Here is a 17,164-nt window from a genome sequence, read left to right as displayed (position 1 = left end):
GTTCTTTTTGTGACTCCAGGTAATTCATCAGTTCCCTAAAACTCTGCCTTTTGTAATACTAGATTAGAGTGAATTACTTTGTTATCAGAGATGACTAAATTGGGAGAAATGGGTATATGAGTCAGTCTGCCCAAGCTACTCAGTCTTTGACAGGGTAAATAATATAATATATATATAATCGTCCTGGCCAATCAAACACAGAGCTCCCTTCTCTGCTGTCTTCTCTTTTACCAGCAGATTGTACATTCTGTGGGACAGTTTGTGTGATTATGATGGCTCATTCTAGGTGAGATGAAGGTAAATGTTGTTCATCTCATTTAGTTGCTGGTAAATTGAGGATTATTTGTTTCTGTGACCTTAATCCCTAGACATTATCTGTCAGGGGAAACGGTTCTGGGATGCGAAACAATCACATGTTGATGATAACGAATGCCAATAATAAGAGTAATTATAAAAGTTGTATTCAGTGGTTTGTGGCTGTCCAACAGCTTCATCTCCTTGAAGGTAATAATTAACTGGACTAACGTCCTGGATAGGTGATGAATTGATTTCTGACAGGATTGCAAATTATTACATTTCTTGCTTGATAATATTTACAAAGTATGCAACATCATTAAACCCATCTGGCTCCCGAGTGGCGCAGCGGTCTAAGGCACTGCATCTCAGTGCTTGAGGTGTCACTACAGACCCTGATCCCATTCCAGGCTGTATCACAATTGCGCACAATTGGCCCAGCGTCGTCCAGGTTAGGGTTTGGCCGGGGTAGGCCGTTATTGTAAATAATAATTTATTCTTAACTGACTTGCCTAATCACCAACAAACTATCATCTTCCAAATACACCAACACAGTTTTGAAGAGGACACGACAACACATTTCCCCCTCAGGAGACTGAAAATATTTGGCACCATCGAGAGCATCCTGACCGGTTGCATCACCGCCTGGTATGGCAACTACTCGGCATCTGACCGTAAGGCGCTACAGAGGGTAGTACGTACGTACAGCCCAGTACATCACTGGGGCCAAGCTTCCTGCCATCCAGGACCTATATACTAGGCTGTGTCAGAGGAAGGCCAAAAAATTATCAAAGACTCCAGTCACCCAAGTCATAGACTGTTCTCTCTGCTACCAAACGGCAAGCGGTACCGGAGCGCCAAGTCTAGAACCTAAATGCTCCTTAACAGCTTCTACCCCCAAACTATAAGACTGCTGAACAACTAATCAAATGGCCACACAGACTATTTACATTGACCCCCCCCCTTTGTTTTTACAGTGCTGCTACCCGCTGTTTATTATCTCTGCATAGTCACTTTACAAATTACCTCGACTATAACCTGTACCCCTGTACATAGCCTCATTATTGTTATGTACATTTCTTGTGTTACCTTTTGATTGTTGGTTAAGGGCTTGTAAGTAAGCATTTCACGGTATTCGGCGCATGTGACAAATAACATTTGATTTGTTACGGTTATTTTATTGTTGTTTTTCTATTTTCTTATTTTTTTCATTTCAATTTTAATTTGTATTATGCCAAGATAATTCACCCAACTGACAGGTGTGGCATATAAAATAGCTGAATAAACAGCATGATCAATAGACAGGTGCACTTTGTGCTAGGGACAATATAAGGCCACTCTAAAAATTGCAGTTTTGTCACACAACACAATGCCACAAAAGTATCATGTTTGGCATGTTGACTGGAGGAATTTCCACTAAAGCTGTTGCCAGAGAATTTAATGTTATTTTCTCTACCATAAGCCGCCTCCAACATTGTTTTAGAGAATTTGGCGACTCGGCCTCACTACCACAGACCACGTGTAACCATGCCAGCCCAGGACCTCTACATCCCGCTTCTTCACATGCAGAATTGTCTGAGACTGGACAGCTGATGAAACTGTGGATTTGCACAAATGAATAATTTTTGCACAAACTGTCAGAAACCGTCTCAGGGAAATGTCTACCTAAGCCATCTTTCAGAGTTCAATTTAAGAGTCTGCTATCACGACCTAAACATTCACAAAAAAGGCTGCCCTTTTATAATCTCCATCCACTCAATAGAGGAACATGAAGTGTTCATAGATTCCTGGAGCAAGAAGATATGACTTGCGAAGCACAATGAAGCTATTTGTTTCATGTCAAACTTTAGCATGCAACCGTTCTTCCAGTGAGTGGTGTCATGTTACCAAGTTTGAACTATCTTGCTCCCTTATCTTTTTCTGAAATGTTGCCCAAAATTCCACTTGTCAGGACAAGGCATCCATCCCTCTTATACCCTCTTATTGGGCAACATAATTTGTGAGTCACACCAGACAGGAATAGACGAAGCGAAAAGGATAATTGAGCCCAAAATCTATTTTCTCGAGCAGGTGGCGTTTTTTCTTTGGCACATGACGGAATACAGGGAGTGGATTAGCAAAAGAGATTGAAGGATTCTACATTCAGAACTGCGCACTTCCTCGGCAATATCTGCCGAGCGCACGCGGACAGTTAATCAAGATTTCTTCCCGCGGCTACGTTTACGTAGGTTTACTGGAGCTGCTTGCTTGTCAAGACATGAAAATTATTACACAAATCACTTGTTGGTTAAATACGAAATTACTATTATAACAACGCTATTCTTTATAGGCCTATATAATTGTTTAAAAACCAGATTAATTCCCAAAGATGTTCATGAGCTAGGTCCTTTATTTATAAACTGAATATCAACTGTTGGGGGGACAAGATCGCGCAACTCCACACACAGCTGTTTGCTGAGTGGAAAGAAATGTGTTCTAATATGCCCAGTCACTGCGCAACATTCCTAAACGCAATCTCTGAAAATACAACGGTTTTGATGGCAATTATTTAACAGAGCAGCATCCCAGCTTTTCAGTGCTGTATGATTTATTTCTCAACTTTTGCTCAATTGGCAGCGCTTTATAATCTTGAGTGTTGCATGACAATAAAAAAGTAACCGCGGGAAGCGCGTCGGCCTTTCGAATGCTTAAACGGTAGGCCTACATTCACTAACATTCACACAATAACACTGTATTTACGAACACAAATCACATACTTTTATTAGTGCCCGCTGTAGTTTTTTAGGACATTAAATAAGCAACAAGATCATATTTAGTGTCTGTGAAGTCGCTAATGATTAGCTCATTGTGGTAAACAATGCCGAGGAGCAAGCCCATGCTTCAGCCATGTAGTCAAGATGCTGCATCAGGCTACAGGTGATACTGCTTTTTCTAAAATAGAACACCTTCCTGATAATATGGAACATGTACAGGCCCTAAAGATATTGCTTTTCATCAATATGGGCCAAGTGAGATATCGCGCATGACTACCATATTTCAGTTACCGTGTGTGACCACATATGATCAATTATCTTAACCACTCAAAAATGGCAACTGCCTGCAACACAGGGTATGTTCAATTTTATCTCGTTGCAATACATCAAGCAAATATCTCACATCCCCTTGTTTACAGCTATCAAAAGTATGAAGGAACTGTAATCCAAACAGCAGGCCCACCTTCCATCTTCCACTCAAGTGATTTGTGCTGCTGATTTTTGTGATATTTTTTAAACCTTTATTTACCTAGGCATATATTCTATCCTGTTATCATCCAGAAGCAGCATCAGAAGATTTAGAGGACTGCAATGACAAGTCACAAGACAAAACGTTTTACTTGACTCAGGTGCCCTCTAGTGAGTTTATACATTCAGAGAAATAAATAAAAACGACTTGCTACTGTAGCCTATAACCATACTATATAACCTTCAAAGTCAATGGTAAATCTGACTGATGATTAGCATCGATGCATGCAAAACAACTGTCTTGGCAATGATGGGCATGTTTAGAATTGTCCATAGCATCTTCTACAAAATCATGTAAAATATTATAAAATAGATAGCTACAGAAGGACCACCCACCATATATATATGTATTTTTGTCAGACTAGCTAGCTTTCCATCCAATTGCTGACAGAATTTCATGCAAATATTCTAAAATCGGCATAAAATCATGCGCATTTCCCACCAGAGATGTTTCCATCAAATTGACTTGTTGCAGATAAAAGGCTGTGCATGATGACATAGTGCATATAAAAATACATTTAGCTTTTAAAAGCCCAGGTGCCGAATTTTTTACAATTAAATGGGCTCCCATCGCTTTTTCAACTCAACTTTTTGGGTGCTAGCGCTGTTGGCTAGAGCGCACGTATAGACTACATAATAGTATTTCATATTATTATGGAAAAAGAAGCGAGATTATTTTAATTTGTCCAACGGCAGCCAAGCATTGATTATCACGTCACCAGAATAATACCCTCGATATTTACTCCAAAGAGCATCAAACTCAACCTTGCACTTTCATCACCCTGTGAAGTTCTCTCTCGATCCACAAGACTAAACTGCATGTTTAAAAAAAAACTCCTATTGTGGACCGCAAAATCACAAATGTCACAGTGTGACTCCCAAGTTTACTACGATATGATCTGATTTGATGGTTATGTCAATATTTGTGCATAACTGCGTGTCCGCCGACATTCTCGCATAATTAATTTTACCGACACAAAAATATCCCACCTTGTCTTGCGTATTTTGATTTGTTGACATTTGGAAAATTTACCGATTTTTTAATATTTTTCCATCCATCAGCCTGTCATGAAATGTTGTATCCGACATTTAGCCTACTTCACTCCATAAAAAAAGTGACTGAAACATGGTTACTGACAGCACTCTAGAGCCTGTACACTTTTGACAAATTTGTTCTATTAACCAATAGTTTATTACCATGGGCGTGTCCAGGTGGCCAAACATTTCCCGGTAATTTTGACAACAGATGGCAAAAGGTCTGTACCAATGTTGAGAAGAAAGTGCTCCATACGCATTTAAAGTCAGTATAAGAAAAATACGGGTTATTTGTTATATTTGAATTGTGAAGAACGTACGACGCAACGAAATATGCATTTAAGTTCCTAAAAATGTTTATCTCTTGGCTCCCGTTTTTCCCCTGGTGCAGTTGCTTGTAATCAAAAGCAAGCACGCTAGCTAGCTAACGTTAGCTAGCTAATGACGAACCTATTAACATTCATTCGCTTTTGCTAAAACATACATTGCTAGCTATTGCGATATTTAATATACCTTTGGTGTGAAATGCAACCAACTATTCTAGCAAGTAGCTATTAGTCTCGTACATTTTAGGGAGAAAATATGCAGGCAGGTAACTAGCTATTCCCAACTGGGGTGTATTCATTATGGAAACAGTATGTTTGGTGTATACGGTTTCTGTTGCAAAACGTTTTGCAACAGAATCGGCGTAATGATTACACCTCTTTGCTGCAACCGCTTGCGCAAGCGTCGAGATAGACATTGCGACGTTTGACCTGACATTAACAATAATGGTGTCTACACCTTGCTGATTGTGCTCAACTCAGAGGGGGTTCTCAGTCTGAGTAAGGTACACTCGGCAAGATGCTCCCTGTCTTTTGCCCTATCAATACATTTATCATAAATGTTTTGATACTAACAAAGTAGCTAGTTCTTTCATTATGACTAAATACAAATGACACGCCATCTGGAGCGTTCACATGGTTTAGCAAGTTTACACAATTCCTCTTGCCAATAAGCCTTTGCATTTGCACTACAGGCATTGCATGTGAGAGGAGCTAGCTGGAATGGATCCAAAGAAGCCTTGTTTCCCAGGCCTCCCTGGTGCAACCCGCATTCCTTGGCTGCAGCAGCAAGCATGGGGTCGAGGACTGCGTTCAGATGAACCAGCAATAGGACGAGCCAGAGGCCTTATGTTTGCAACAGATGGATCTGCTAGCTTAGGAAGAGCCAGGGGTTTCACCACCGCTGGTGATACACTGCTTATGCAGTACGGGAGAGGAGTGCCCTTCCCAGTGAGCGATCCCTTCATTGGCTTTGCCAGGGGGATACCCATGCCTAGATCAGAAGATGGTGGGATTAGCCACCCTAGAGGGTGGCTTCTCTCGACAGCTGATCCGACCGTCGGTGTGGCAAGAGGGGAACCCCTTCTTGGTTTGGGGCCTCACCCTGGACAAGCCATTCCAGGTCAGCTTGCAAAGCAAGACTTGCCTGAAGAGATGCCAAGTCTGCAGGCAGAAGAGGAAGTAGTAGCCAAACAGGTTTGTGTTGTGTTCCTTGGGGTTGTAAAGTCTTTCTCCTAACTTCTACCTATACCAGGGTTCAATGTTTGCACTTATTGGACTAGTCTATTAGTTCCATGCAAGCTCAATCATTGGCAGATTAAATATTTTAAATAGTTAAAATACCATTTAAGCCAAGTTATTTTTTTCTCTTATAGCTCTTGTAACGATATTGTAATTGGCAGGTGGACATGTCCACCCAAGGCCAGGGATCGTCGCTGGTGTCCATGTTCAGAGGCATGGGGATCGATCCCTCAAAGACCTGGGGCAGGGGAGGGCTGCCAGTGGGTGAGTAATCTTGAGTTTATGAAAAACTAGGTTTTATTCCAAATGGCACCCCATTCTCTATGGGCCCTGGTCAAAAGTAGCGCACTACATAGGGAATAGGTTGCCATTTGGGACACAGTCCATAGATGAAGGCATACTGGATGAAACTAACTGGGAAGAGTATCACGTGTTCCCCTCCAGCTCAAATGGCATGGGTTAAAAGTAATGGTTGGCCTTAGAATTAGAAGATTGGAAATCCATCATATTGATGCACTCTGATTAGGGCTGGGCAATATGGCCTAAAAATCTTCTCTTTTTTTTCTCTAACATATGGGCGATTCACAATATATCTAGATTTATAAAAAAAAAATGTTTTCCCTAAATAAGCGATGTTGTACAATTTAAAGGTAAAATACACTGCATTTCAAACAGTCAGAAATAATCAAATTAATTCAGGGCTTGTGATGTTATACCTAGGCTAAATACACTATATACAAAAGGATTTGGACACCCCTTCAAATTAGTGTATTTGGCTATTTCAGCAACACCAGAACGGGACTGCTGAGTGCTGAAGGATGTAAAAATCGTCTCCCCGGTTGCAACCCACACTACCAACTTCCAAACTGTTTCTGGAAGCAATGTCAGCACAAGAACTGTTCCGTCAGGAGCTTTATGAAATGGGTTTCCATAGCCGAGCAGCCGCACCCAAGCCTAAGATTACCATGCGCAATGCAAAACTTAGTCTGGAGTGGTGTAAAGCTTGCTGTCATTGGACTCTGGAGCAGTGGAAACGCGTTCTCTGGCGTGATGAATCATGCTTCACCATCTGGCAGTCTGAGGGACTGGGTTTGGCAGATGCCAGGAGAACGCTGTCTACCCGAATGCGTAGTGCCAACTGTAAAGTTTGGTGGAGGAAGAATAATGGTCTGGTGCTGTTTTTTATGTTTTGGGTTAGGCCCCTTAGTTCCAATGAAGGGAAATCTTAACACTATTAACACCTTTTGGGATGAATTAGAACGCTGACTGCGAGCCAGGCCTAATCACCCAACAGCAGTGCCCGACCTCACTAATGCTCTTGTGGCTGAATGGAAGCAGGTCCCTTCAGCAATGTTCCAACATCTAGTGGAAAGCCTTCCCAGAAGATCGGAGACTGTTATAGCAGCGAAGGTGAGACCAACTCCATATTAATGCCCATGATTTTGGAATGAGATGTTCGACAAACAGGTGCCTACATACTTTTGGTCATGTAGTGTATAGCCTGCCGTCATGTAGTGTATATATAAGCCTGCCACAACCATGATCATTTTATCAAAATAGTTCAAACGGCTGTTTTTTTGTTGCAATAATCACTGAACTGTCAAGTCTATGAAAATGCCCTTTTGTTACAAATGTAACTAGAACCATGCATAATGCACATTCACCAATAATGACTTCTTGTAGCAGGCATTAAACTATAGAAAAGTAACACAGGTCTCATCAGCAATCTCTCAAGCCCATGTGCTAGTGATTAGCCAGCCAGATAATCTTTATTTATAGTTTAGCCAACTTGGATCTATTTGCTAGATAACAAGGTTGAACAGTTGAATTGTTATGTGCACACCCTTCTCTGTCGCCAACTATTTGCAATGCATGTTAGCCTGTCCACTTTGTTTAGATGTTGAAATCAAGTGGCCTACCTTATTTCTCAGAATGAGAACGAGTTGCCAATTCCTTATGTAATTGTTTTATACTTATTGCACATTTATAAAACAGACTAGACAGCTACTATAAGTCTTTGGCTAAAATGCTGCTAGCAGTATGTGGTACCCCAATGCCCCGTGTGACAAACTGCATTAATTTACCATAATCAATGTCCATAGATACTCTTGTTTTCATAGTGTCTGTTATGCGTGCAATTTGAGTAGTTGAGGCATAAAAAAAAGTATTGTTAGAAAAGTTAACTTCGCCTCTATTATAGTAAAATAATGTCTCAGTATGTTTTGGTGTCCATAAAAACAATTTCTGTTCGACCAAACCTCTCATGCAAATGGCGAGTTGAAACCGCTTGTCAGAGAGGAAGATGTGATCTCTCAACTTTGTTGGTGTGTGTGTGTAAACCAGAGGAAGAGGTGAAGCGAGAGTGCAAAGATCTGTCCAAAATAAGTAAAATGCGTTCCTATGGGCTTATTTTGGACCTTGGCTTTCCCTTGCCTCCCCGCCTTAAGGACAGCCTTTCCCATTGTTAGGGTTGTAAATGTTGTAAATGGAATGTGCACGCAGCAAAGGAGACAATTCCAAAAAGATATGAGAACAAGCGGACATTAACACAAAAAAAAACGAAAAATAGGAATTTGGAATAATGCGCAAAAACATAAATTCTAATTAATCGCCCTAACTCTGATGCACTAAAGTTTAACCATTTTTGTTACACAATAAATATATTTGCCTTATCCAACATAGCCTCTAAGTTCTGAGCACTCTGTCAAAATGTAGACAGAATCAAAAAGTAATTTGAGCTTTAAAATATTTAGGGATGTTGCTTGATTTCCTTATGCTCCAACTGAGGCCTTGAGGATGAATCCACTGAATCTCATTGTGTGTTTTTCTCTGGTGTTTGGCCCAGGGAGGGGTGCTTTTGGAGCAGAGCTCCAAACACAGACAGCCCCTGTTGGAGCAGTGGCAGTTGCCGGCCCGGGTGGAGACAGATTCCCTGAGGACATGATGGGCCAAGGTAACAGGTGAGAAGAAGGTGATGAGCTCAAACCCTGCGACTTAACCTGTTGCTAAAGCAGGCCAATTCCTCCATGCTACTAAGGTCCTTAGGGTCCTGACAGTAATGCTTCTAGAATGCATCATTCATGCTGTGCACATACACAGGTCCCTCTCACATATCCCCAACCTTTTCAGTATATGCCCATCTAATTTAAAATTATTATTGAATTATCCGTTGTTAATGTGGAGGTAATCAGACTTTCCACTTTTCGGTGTGACTCATTGTCAAGGTTCGTTCCCGATAATTCAAAGACAACTAGGCCAGATAATGAAAATTGAGAATTTTTTCTTCAGACAAATAAATGAGCAGTAAGATTGATTCGATAGCAGCTTTTTTCCTAATACATATTATTTAACGCAGTTATGGATGGGAATTTAAAACCAATTCAATGAAGAACTTGTAATGCTTCTGTTTCTGTCTGCAGCTTCCTTGGCCGAGGTGTACCATCTCAGATGGTAGGAATGGGACGAGCGTCGATGCTCCCCTTGGGTACTGGGAGGGGACCAACTGTGCCCCCTACTCTCCCTCCATCCCCACCCAAAGAGGCTCATATGACTCCAGATTGCTCTCAAACTAAGGGAGAACTTAAGATGGAGGCCACCTGGTAAGTACCATCAAAGTACCATTATTTGTAAAACCATGTAATGAAACCATCTATTATGAAGCAAATTATGTTGCTTAAAATGATGTTACTGTCGTTGAAGGCAGTCAAATGAGGCAGAAATGTATTTAGGTCAATTATGAATTGTTTTATGAGGACTATAACGGTTGTTATGCCTATTCATTGAAAGGTTATTTCCTCTCCCTTTGCAGTGAAACATTACACAAGACTGGTACCAAAGGAACACCATTGCCCATAGGCTCAAACCACATCACCATTCACTGCAGGAATGAGGCAGTCTATCAGTACCATGTCACGTTCACGTAAGTACATGTATTAAGTTAAAAGTGTTAGCTACATTCATATTTTATGCAGCATTCCTGTGTAAAATATCTGCTCTGGAAATATCATTTGGTCTGTTAAAGAGGATTAACTTATTACATTTTGTCCCACTTTTCAGTCCTAATGTGGAGTCAATGGGTATGCGATTTGGCATGATGAAGGACCATCGCCCCACTACTGGGGAGGTTGTTGCTTTTGATGGCTCAATTCTCTACCTCCCTGTGAAGATGGAAGAGGTATGTCACTTTTCTCTGTCTGGCCTACTGTGTCTGTGACTATAGATGTGTATTAATTATGTGCAGATAATTGGCTTATACTTGTAAATACACAAAACGGGAACAGTAGCTTACGTATTTGAGTTATTGTAACTACACTGTTTTAAAAGTGTCTTCACTCAACTAGACCCAACATCAACGCGCAATACCGATGTGGCACATAGGGCAGCTACACTTCTGTCTTTAGCCATCTTCCCCTCTGTGCCCCATGTTGTGATGTTAATCTTTCCTCCATACAGGTGGTTCACCTAAAGAGTGTGAGACGAACTGACAACCAGGAGGTTGACATCAAGGTCCAAATGACTAAGATCCTTCCACCCAACTCTGACCTGTGCATCCCCTTCTACAACGTGGTGCTGAGAAGGTGACAGGGCCGTCCTTATTCATTAGGGCAAAACTTAGCCTTCATTAGGGCACACTGTAGCAAAATATTTTACAATGGAAAACAATATTTGTTATTGGACAAGTTTGTGTAGTCCCTGCTGATTTTCTGTTTGCTTCCATTTTGAATCTAATAATAACACACTGGTGCTGCAATATAAACCGCTAATTGCCTACCACTAATTTACATTTTCACTTTAAATTAGGATATATTGGGGGTGTTTTTCAACAAAAGGCCTGTGGTCTACTTATGAGGGGAGTTCTCTGTGCGCTAAGCTGGCCTTAGTGTACCCATATTGTCAGTAATGAGCTAATCTCTTATCTATTGTGCTTGCTTGATAGCTTCATGCAAAAACATGCTTTATTGTGGGGCTTCAGCTGTTTTACACAGAAAACCAGACTTCTTTTAAAGCGTTCCATTTCCCCCTAAATCCTAAAGATTTGTCACTGAAGTAGCGAATTATACACTGAACAAGAATATAAATGCAACATGTAAAGCTGATTAAACAGCATGATTATTATACAGGGGCACAATGTGCAGTTTTTATCACAACACAGATGCCAGGTTTTGAGGGAGTGTGCAATGGGCATGCTGACAGCAGTAATGTCCACCAGAGCTGTTGCCAGATAATTTAATGTTTATTTCTCTACCAGACGCTGCCTCCAACTTCGTTTTAGAAAATTTGGCAGTACGTCCAACCATCGTTGTGTGGGCGAGCGGTTTGCAGATGCCAACGTTGGGAACAGAGTGCCCCATGGTGGCGGTGGGGTTATGGGGTTATGGTATGGGTAGCCATAAGCTACGAACAACGAGCACAATGGCAATTTGAATGCACAGAGATACCGTGAAGAGATCTTGAGGCCCATTGTTGTGCCACCATCATCTGCCACCATCACCTCATGTTTCAGCATGATAATGCATGGCCCCATGTAGCAAGGATCTGTTCACAATTCCTGGAAGCTGAAAATGTTCCAGTTCTTCCATGGCTTGCATACTCACCAGACATGTCACACGTTGAGCATGTTTGGGATACTCTGGATCGATGTGAGCATGTCACAGCCATTGAAAAGGAGTGGGACAACATTCCACAGGCCACAATCAACAGCCTCATCCACTCTTTGAAAAGGAGTTGTCACGCATTTGTGAGGTCGGACACTGATGTTGGGCAATTAGGCCTGGCTCGCAGTCGGCGTTCATCCCAAAGGTGTTCAATAGGGTCGAGGTCAGGGCTCTGTGCAGGCCAGTCAAGGGCTCTGTGCAGGCCAGTCAAGGGCTCTGTGCAGGCCAGTCAAGGGCTCTGTGCAGGCCAGTCAAGGGCTCTGTGCAGGCCAGTCAAGGGCTCTGTGCAGGCCAGTCAAGGGCTCTGTGCAGGCCAGTCAAGGGCTCTGTGCAGGCCAGTCAAGGGCTCTGTGCAGGCCAGTCAAGGGCTCTGTGCAGGCCAGTCAAGGGCTCTGTGCAGGCCAGTCAAGGGCTCTGTGCAGGCCAGTCAAGGGCTCTGTGCAGGCCAGTCAAGGGCTCTGTGCAGGCCAGTCAAGGGCTCTGTGCAGGCCAGTCAAGGGCTCTGTGCAGGCCAGTCAAGGGCTCTGTGCAGGCCAGTCAAAATATGCATATCTCTTCCCAGTTATGTGAAATCCATAGATTAGGGCCTAATGAATTTATTGCAATTGATTGATTTCCTTATATGAACTGTAACTCATTAAAATCTTTGTTGCATGTTGCGTTTTATATTTTTGTTTTAAAAAAAAACATCTCACTGGCTTTACCAAATGTTAAATTTGTCTGGTGCAACAAGACATTGTTCTCCTCATGTGTGTTGTCAAGGGTAATGAAGATCCTGGGACTGAAGCTTGTGGGGCGGAATCATTACGATCCAAAAAGCGCAGTCATACTTGGGAAGCATCGGTAAGTGATTAGATTAGAAATTATACTCCAATTGAAATCTCAATGATCATAGCAGTTGACTCAAGCCCCTTGGTTTCTGTCTTCTGTTATCCTAGGTTGCAGGTGTGGCCAGGTTACTCAACGTGCATAAAGCACACTGACGGAGGCCTGTACCTCCAGGTGGATGTGTCCCACAAAGTGCTGCGAAATGACTCTGTCCTCGACTGCATGTGAGATTATTTCAATGCACCTTACACCACATAGAAGCATTGTTGCATTACGTTGCATTACGTAACTTACTAACTTTTGTCATACTCTAAAATATGCATGATAAATCTCTTCTCTTGCCAGTTATTTGTTCACATGGTGTGCATATCCACATGATGCACTGTCTACAGTATGTGATGAGTTCATAAAAATTTAAACAGGCCGTATTCTTATGCTGGTCATAGAGATATTTACAAATGGCATATTCATTGATACACCATGTACAGTTGAAGTCGGAAGTATACATACACCTTAGCCAAATACATTTGAACTCAGTTTTTCACAATTCCTGACATTTAATCCTAGTAAAATTTCCCTGTCTTAGGTCAGTTAGGATCACCACTTTATTTTTAGAATGTGAAATGTCAGAATAATAGTAGAGAGAATTATTTATTTCAGCTTTTATTTCTTTCATCACATTCCCAGTGGGTCAGAAGTTTACATGCACTCAAATAGTATTTGGTAGCATTGCCTTTTAAATGGTTTAACTTGGGTTAAATGTTTTGGGTATCCTTCCACAAGCTTCCCACAGTAAGTTGGGTGAAGTTTGGCCCATTCCTCCTGACAGCTGGTCTAACTGTGTCAGGTTTGTCAGCCTCCTTGCTCTCAAACACTTTTCCAGTTCTGTCCACAAGTCTTCAATAGGATTGAGGTCAGGGCTTTGTGATGGTCACTCAAATACCTTGACTTTGTTGTCTTTAAGCCATTTTGCCACAATTTTGGAAGTATGCTTGGGGTCATTGTCCATTTGGAAGACCCATTTGCGACCAAGCTTTAACTTCCTGACTGATGTCTTGAGATGTTGCTTCAATATATCCACACCATTTTCCTACCTCATGATGACATCTATTTTGTCAAGTGCACCAGTCCCTCCTGCAGCAAAGCACCCCCACAACATGATGCTGCCACCCCCGTGCTTCACAGTTGGGATGATGTTCTTCGGCTTGCAAACCTCCCCCTTTTTCTTCCGAACATAATGATGGTCACTATGGCCAAACGGTTCTATTTTTGTTTCATCAGACCAGAGGACATTTCTCCAAAAAGTATGATCTTTGTCCCCATGTGCAGTTGCAAACCGTAGTCTGGCTTTTTTTTGTTGGTTCTGGAGCAGTGGCTTCTTCCTTGCTGTGCGGCCTTTCAGGTTATGTCGATACTGGACTCCCTAGGAGACAGAACGTGTCTCCTTCCTGAGCGGTATGACGGCTGCGTGGTCCCATGGTGTTTATACTTGCGTACTATTGTTTGTACAGATGAACGTGGTACTTTCAGCTGTTTGGAAATTGCTCCCAAGGATCAACCAGACTTGTGGAGGTCTAAAAAAAAAAAAAAAATCTGACTTCTTGGCTGATTTCTTTTGATATTCCCATGATGTCAAGCAAAGAGGCACTGGGTTTGAAGGTACGCCTTGAAATACATCCACAGGTACGCCTCCAATTTACTCAAATTATGTTAATTAGCCTATCAGAAGCTTCTAAGGCCATGACATTTTCTGGAATTTTCCAAGCTGTTTAAAGGCACAGTCAACTTAGTGTATGTAAACGTCTGACCCACTTGAATTGTGATTCAGTGAATTATAAGTTAAATATTCTGTCTGTAAACAATTGTTGGAAAAATTGTGTCATGCACAAAGTAGATGTCCTAACCGACTTGCCAAAACTATAGTTTGTTAACACAAAATGTGTGGAGTGGTTGAAAAACTAGTTTTAATGACTCAAACCTAAGTGTATGTTAACTTCCGACTTCAACTGTATATTTCCACACACATCAACAAGCTTTCACGGAAAGTAAATCTGCTTGCTCATAGAGGTTTGGACACCGTTTTAAAGTGGTTGAGATATACTATCTCAGGGACTTGAGACTGCGGGGTTATGTCAAGGCTAGGGCACTAAAGGGTCACATGCAAGGAACAAATGAGTTTACATTTTAGTCATTTAGCAGATGCTCTTTTTCAGAGCGACTTAGTGCATTCATCTTTCGGTAACTAGGTGAGACAACCACACATTAAGTACATTTTTCCTCAAAAGTATTTATCAGCAAAGTCAGTGGTAGAATAAAAAGACAAGTGCGAGTGTTATTCCCTTGTTTTTTTTCTTTCGTTCTTTTTACTTGGAGGTTTTAAATGGAATGACATGAAGAGCATAAATGGGGTGGTTTTCAGGCCAAATTGGGGTGAGCTGCGGGGCCCTGATTGGTAACCTTTGACCTTTTGACCCCTCTCCCATCCAGGAACGTGATCTACCAGCAAAGCAGGGAGAGCTTCCAGGATGAGTGCACCAAAGAGCTGATAGGCAGCATTGTTATCACCCGATACAACAACCGCACCTACCGCATCGACGACATTGAGTGGGGCAAGTCCCCCAAAGACACCTTCACCATGGCCGATGGCTCAACGACCACTTTCGTAGAGTACTACAGGTAAGGCTGGAGAATTGTGTGCATTTGTTATGTAGAGTTCTTCTAGTGTTAGCGCAATAGCATGCTAGCTGTTCCCATAGACTTCCAGTCATTGAGCCAACAACTATCCATTTAAAAGAGCCTCGGCAGGAATGTGTGTGTGTATATACACTGCTCAAAGAAATAAAGGGAACACTTAAACAACACAATGTAACTCCAAGGCAATCACACTTCTGTGAAATCAAACTGTCCACTTCAGAAGCAACACTGATTGACAATAAATTTCACATGCTGTTATGCAAGTGGAATAGACAACAGGTGAAAATTATAGGCATTTAGCAAGACACCCCCAATAAAGGAGTGGTTCTGCAGGTGCTAACCACAGACCACTTCTCAGTTCCTATGCTTCCTGGCTGATGTTTTGGTCACTTTTGAATGCTGGCGGTGCTTTCACTCTAGTGGTAGCATGAGACGGAGTCTACAACCCACACAAGTGGCTCAGGTAGTGCAGCTCATCCAGGATGGCACATCAATGCGAGCTGTGGCAAGAAGGTTTGCTGTGTCTGCCAGCGTAGTGTCCAAAGCATGGAGGCGCTACCAGGAGACAGGCCAGTACATCAGGAGACGTGGAGGAGGCCGTAGGAGGGCAACAACCCAGCAGCAGGACCGCTACCTCCGCCTTTGTGCAAGGAGGAGCAAGAGGAGCACTGCTAGAGCCCTGCAAAATGACCTCCAGCAGGCCACAAATGTGCATGTGTCTGCTCAAACGGTCAGAAACAGACTCCATGAGGGTGGAATGAGGGCCCGACGTCCACAGGTGGGGGTTGTGCATACAGCCCAACACCGTGCAGGACGTTTGGCATTTGCCAGAGAACACCAATATTGGCAAATTCGCCACTGGCACCCTGCGCTCTTCACAGATGAAAGCAGGTTCACACTGAGCACGTGACAGAGTCTGGAGACGCTGTGGAGAACGTTCTGCTGCCTGCAACATCCTCCAGCATGACCGGTTTGGCAGTGGGTCAGTCATGGTGTGGGGGGCCTTTCTTTGGGGGGCCGCACAGCCCTCCATGTGCTCGCCAGAGGTAGCCTGACTGCCATTAGGGACCGAGATGAGATCCTCAGACCCCTTGTGAGACCATATGCTGGTGCGGTTGGCCCTGGGTTCCTCCTAATGCAAGACAATGCCAGACCTCATGTGGCTGGCGTGTATCAGCAGTTCCTGCAAGAGGAAGGCATTGATGCTATGGACTGGCCCGCCTGGCGTTGTAGGGAGGTCATACAGGCACGTGGAGGCCACACACACTACTGAGCCTCATTTTGACTTGTTTTAATGACATTACATCAAAGTTGGATCAGCCTGTAGTGTGATTTTCCACTTTAATGTTGAGTGTGACTCCAAACCTAGACCTCCATGCGTTGATAAATTTGATTTCCATTGATAATTTTTGTGTGATTTTGTTGTCAGCACATTCAACTATGTAAAGAAAAAAGTATTTAATTAGAATATTTCATTCTTTCAGATCTTGGATGTGTTATTTTAGTGTTCCCTTGAATTTTTTGAGCAGTGTATGAAGAAAATTCCATATTTTATTGCAGCGGTGGCCACTGCTGCTAAATGAATATAGGGTAAAACTTGTCTATTTTAACCTTTTTCCTATCATCTGAACAGCAAAAACTATGGCATCACCATAAAAGAGATGGACCAACCCATGCTTATCCATCGACCCAAAGAGAGGTCCAAGCCAGGGGGAAAGGTAAAACTATTTCAAAGGATATTATGAAATGTAGCTTTATCTTGACATAGTTAACTTTTTGTACTTATTTATTTCATACTCATCGATAAACAGGA

The 17,164-nt window shown here is 42.3% G+C and overlaps 1 protein-coding gene across 4 annotated transcripts in view; it reads left to right on the top strand.

Annotated features, from left to right (window-relative positions):
* The first annotated feature begins 2,499 nt into the window (after positions 1-2,499).
* piwil2 (piwi-like RNA-mediated gene silencing 2) overlaps positions 2,500-17,164 on the top strand; it is a 36,124-nt gene continuing 21,459 nt past the window's right edge. The window contains exons 1-13 of one of the 4 annotated variants that reach the window (XM_052461706.1): positions 2,500-2,518; positions 4,788-4,831; positions 5,629-6,130; positions 6,337-6,439; positions 9,021-9,135; positions 9,595-9,774; positions 9,984-10,094; positions 10,232-10,349; positions 10,628-10,752; positions 12,592-12,672; positions 12,768-12,881; positions 15,145-15,333; positions 16,985-17,069. In XM_052461706.1, coding sequence (XP_052317666.1) covers positions 5,657-6,130; positions 6,337-6,439; positions 9,021-9,135; positions 9,595-9,774; positions 9,984-10,094; positions 10,232-10,349; positions 10,628-10,752; positions 12,592-12,672; positions 12,768-12,881; positions 15,145-15,333; positions 16,985-17,069 — 1,695 coding nt within the window. In that variant the 5' untranslated portion in view covers positions 2,500-2,518; positions 4,788-4,831; positions 5,629-5,656. Of the gene's footprint in view, positions 2,519-2,812; positions 2,989-4,690; positions 4,876-5,628; positions 6,131-6,336; positions 6,440-9,020; positions 9,136-9,594; positions 9,775-9,983; positions 10,095-10,231; positions 10,350-10,627; positions 10,753-12,591; positions 12,673-12,767; positions 12,882-15,144; positions 15,334-16,984; positions 17,070-17,164 lie in introns of those variants that run through there. The other 3 variants (XM_052461707.1, XM_052461704.1, XM_052461703.1) reach the window with 3 other exon arrangements.

The sequence above is a fragment of the Oncorhynchus keta genome, chromosome 14 (assembly GCF_023373465.1).
Source record: "Oncorhynchus keta strain PuntledgeMale-10-30-2019 chromosome 14, Oket_V2, whole genome shotgun sequence".
Taxonomy (NCBI): Eukaryota; Metazoa; Chordata; class Actinopteri; order Salmoniformes; family Salmonidae; genus Oncorhynchus; species Oncorhynchus keta.
The sequence above is the reverse complement of the archived record's forward strand: the minus strand, read 5'-3'. Positions and strand labels throughout refer to the sequence as shown.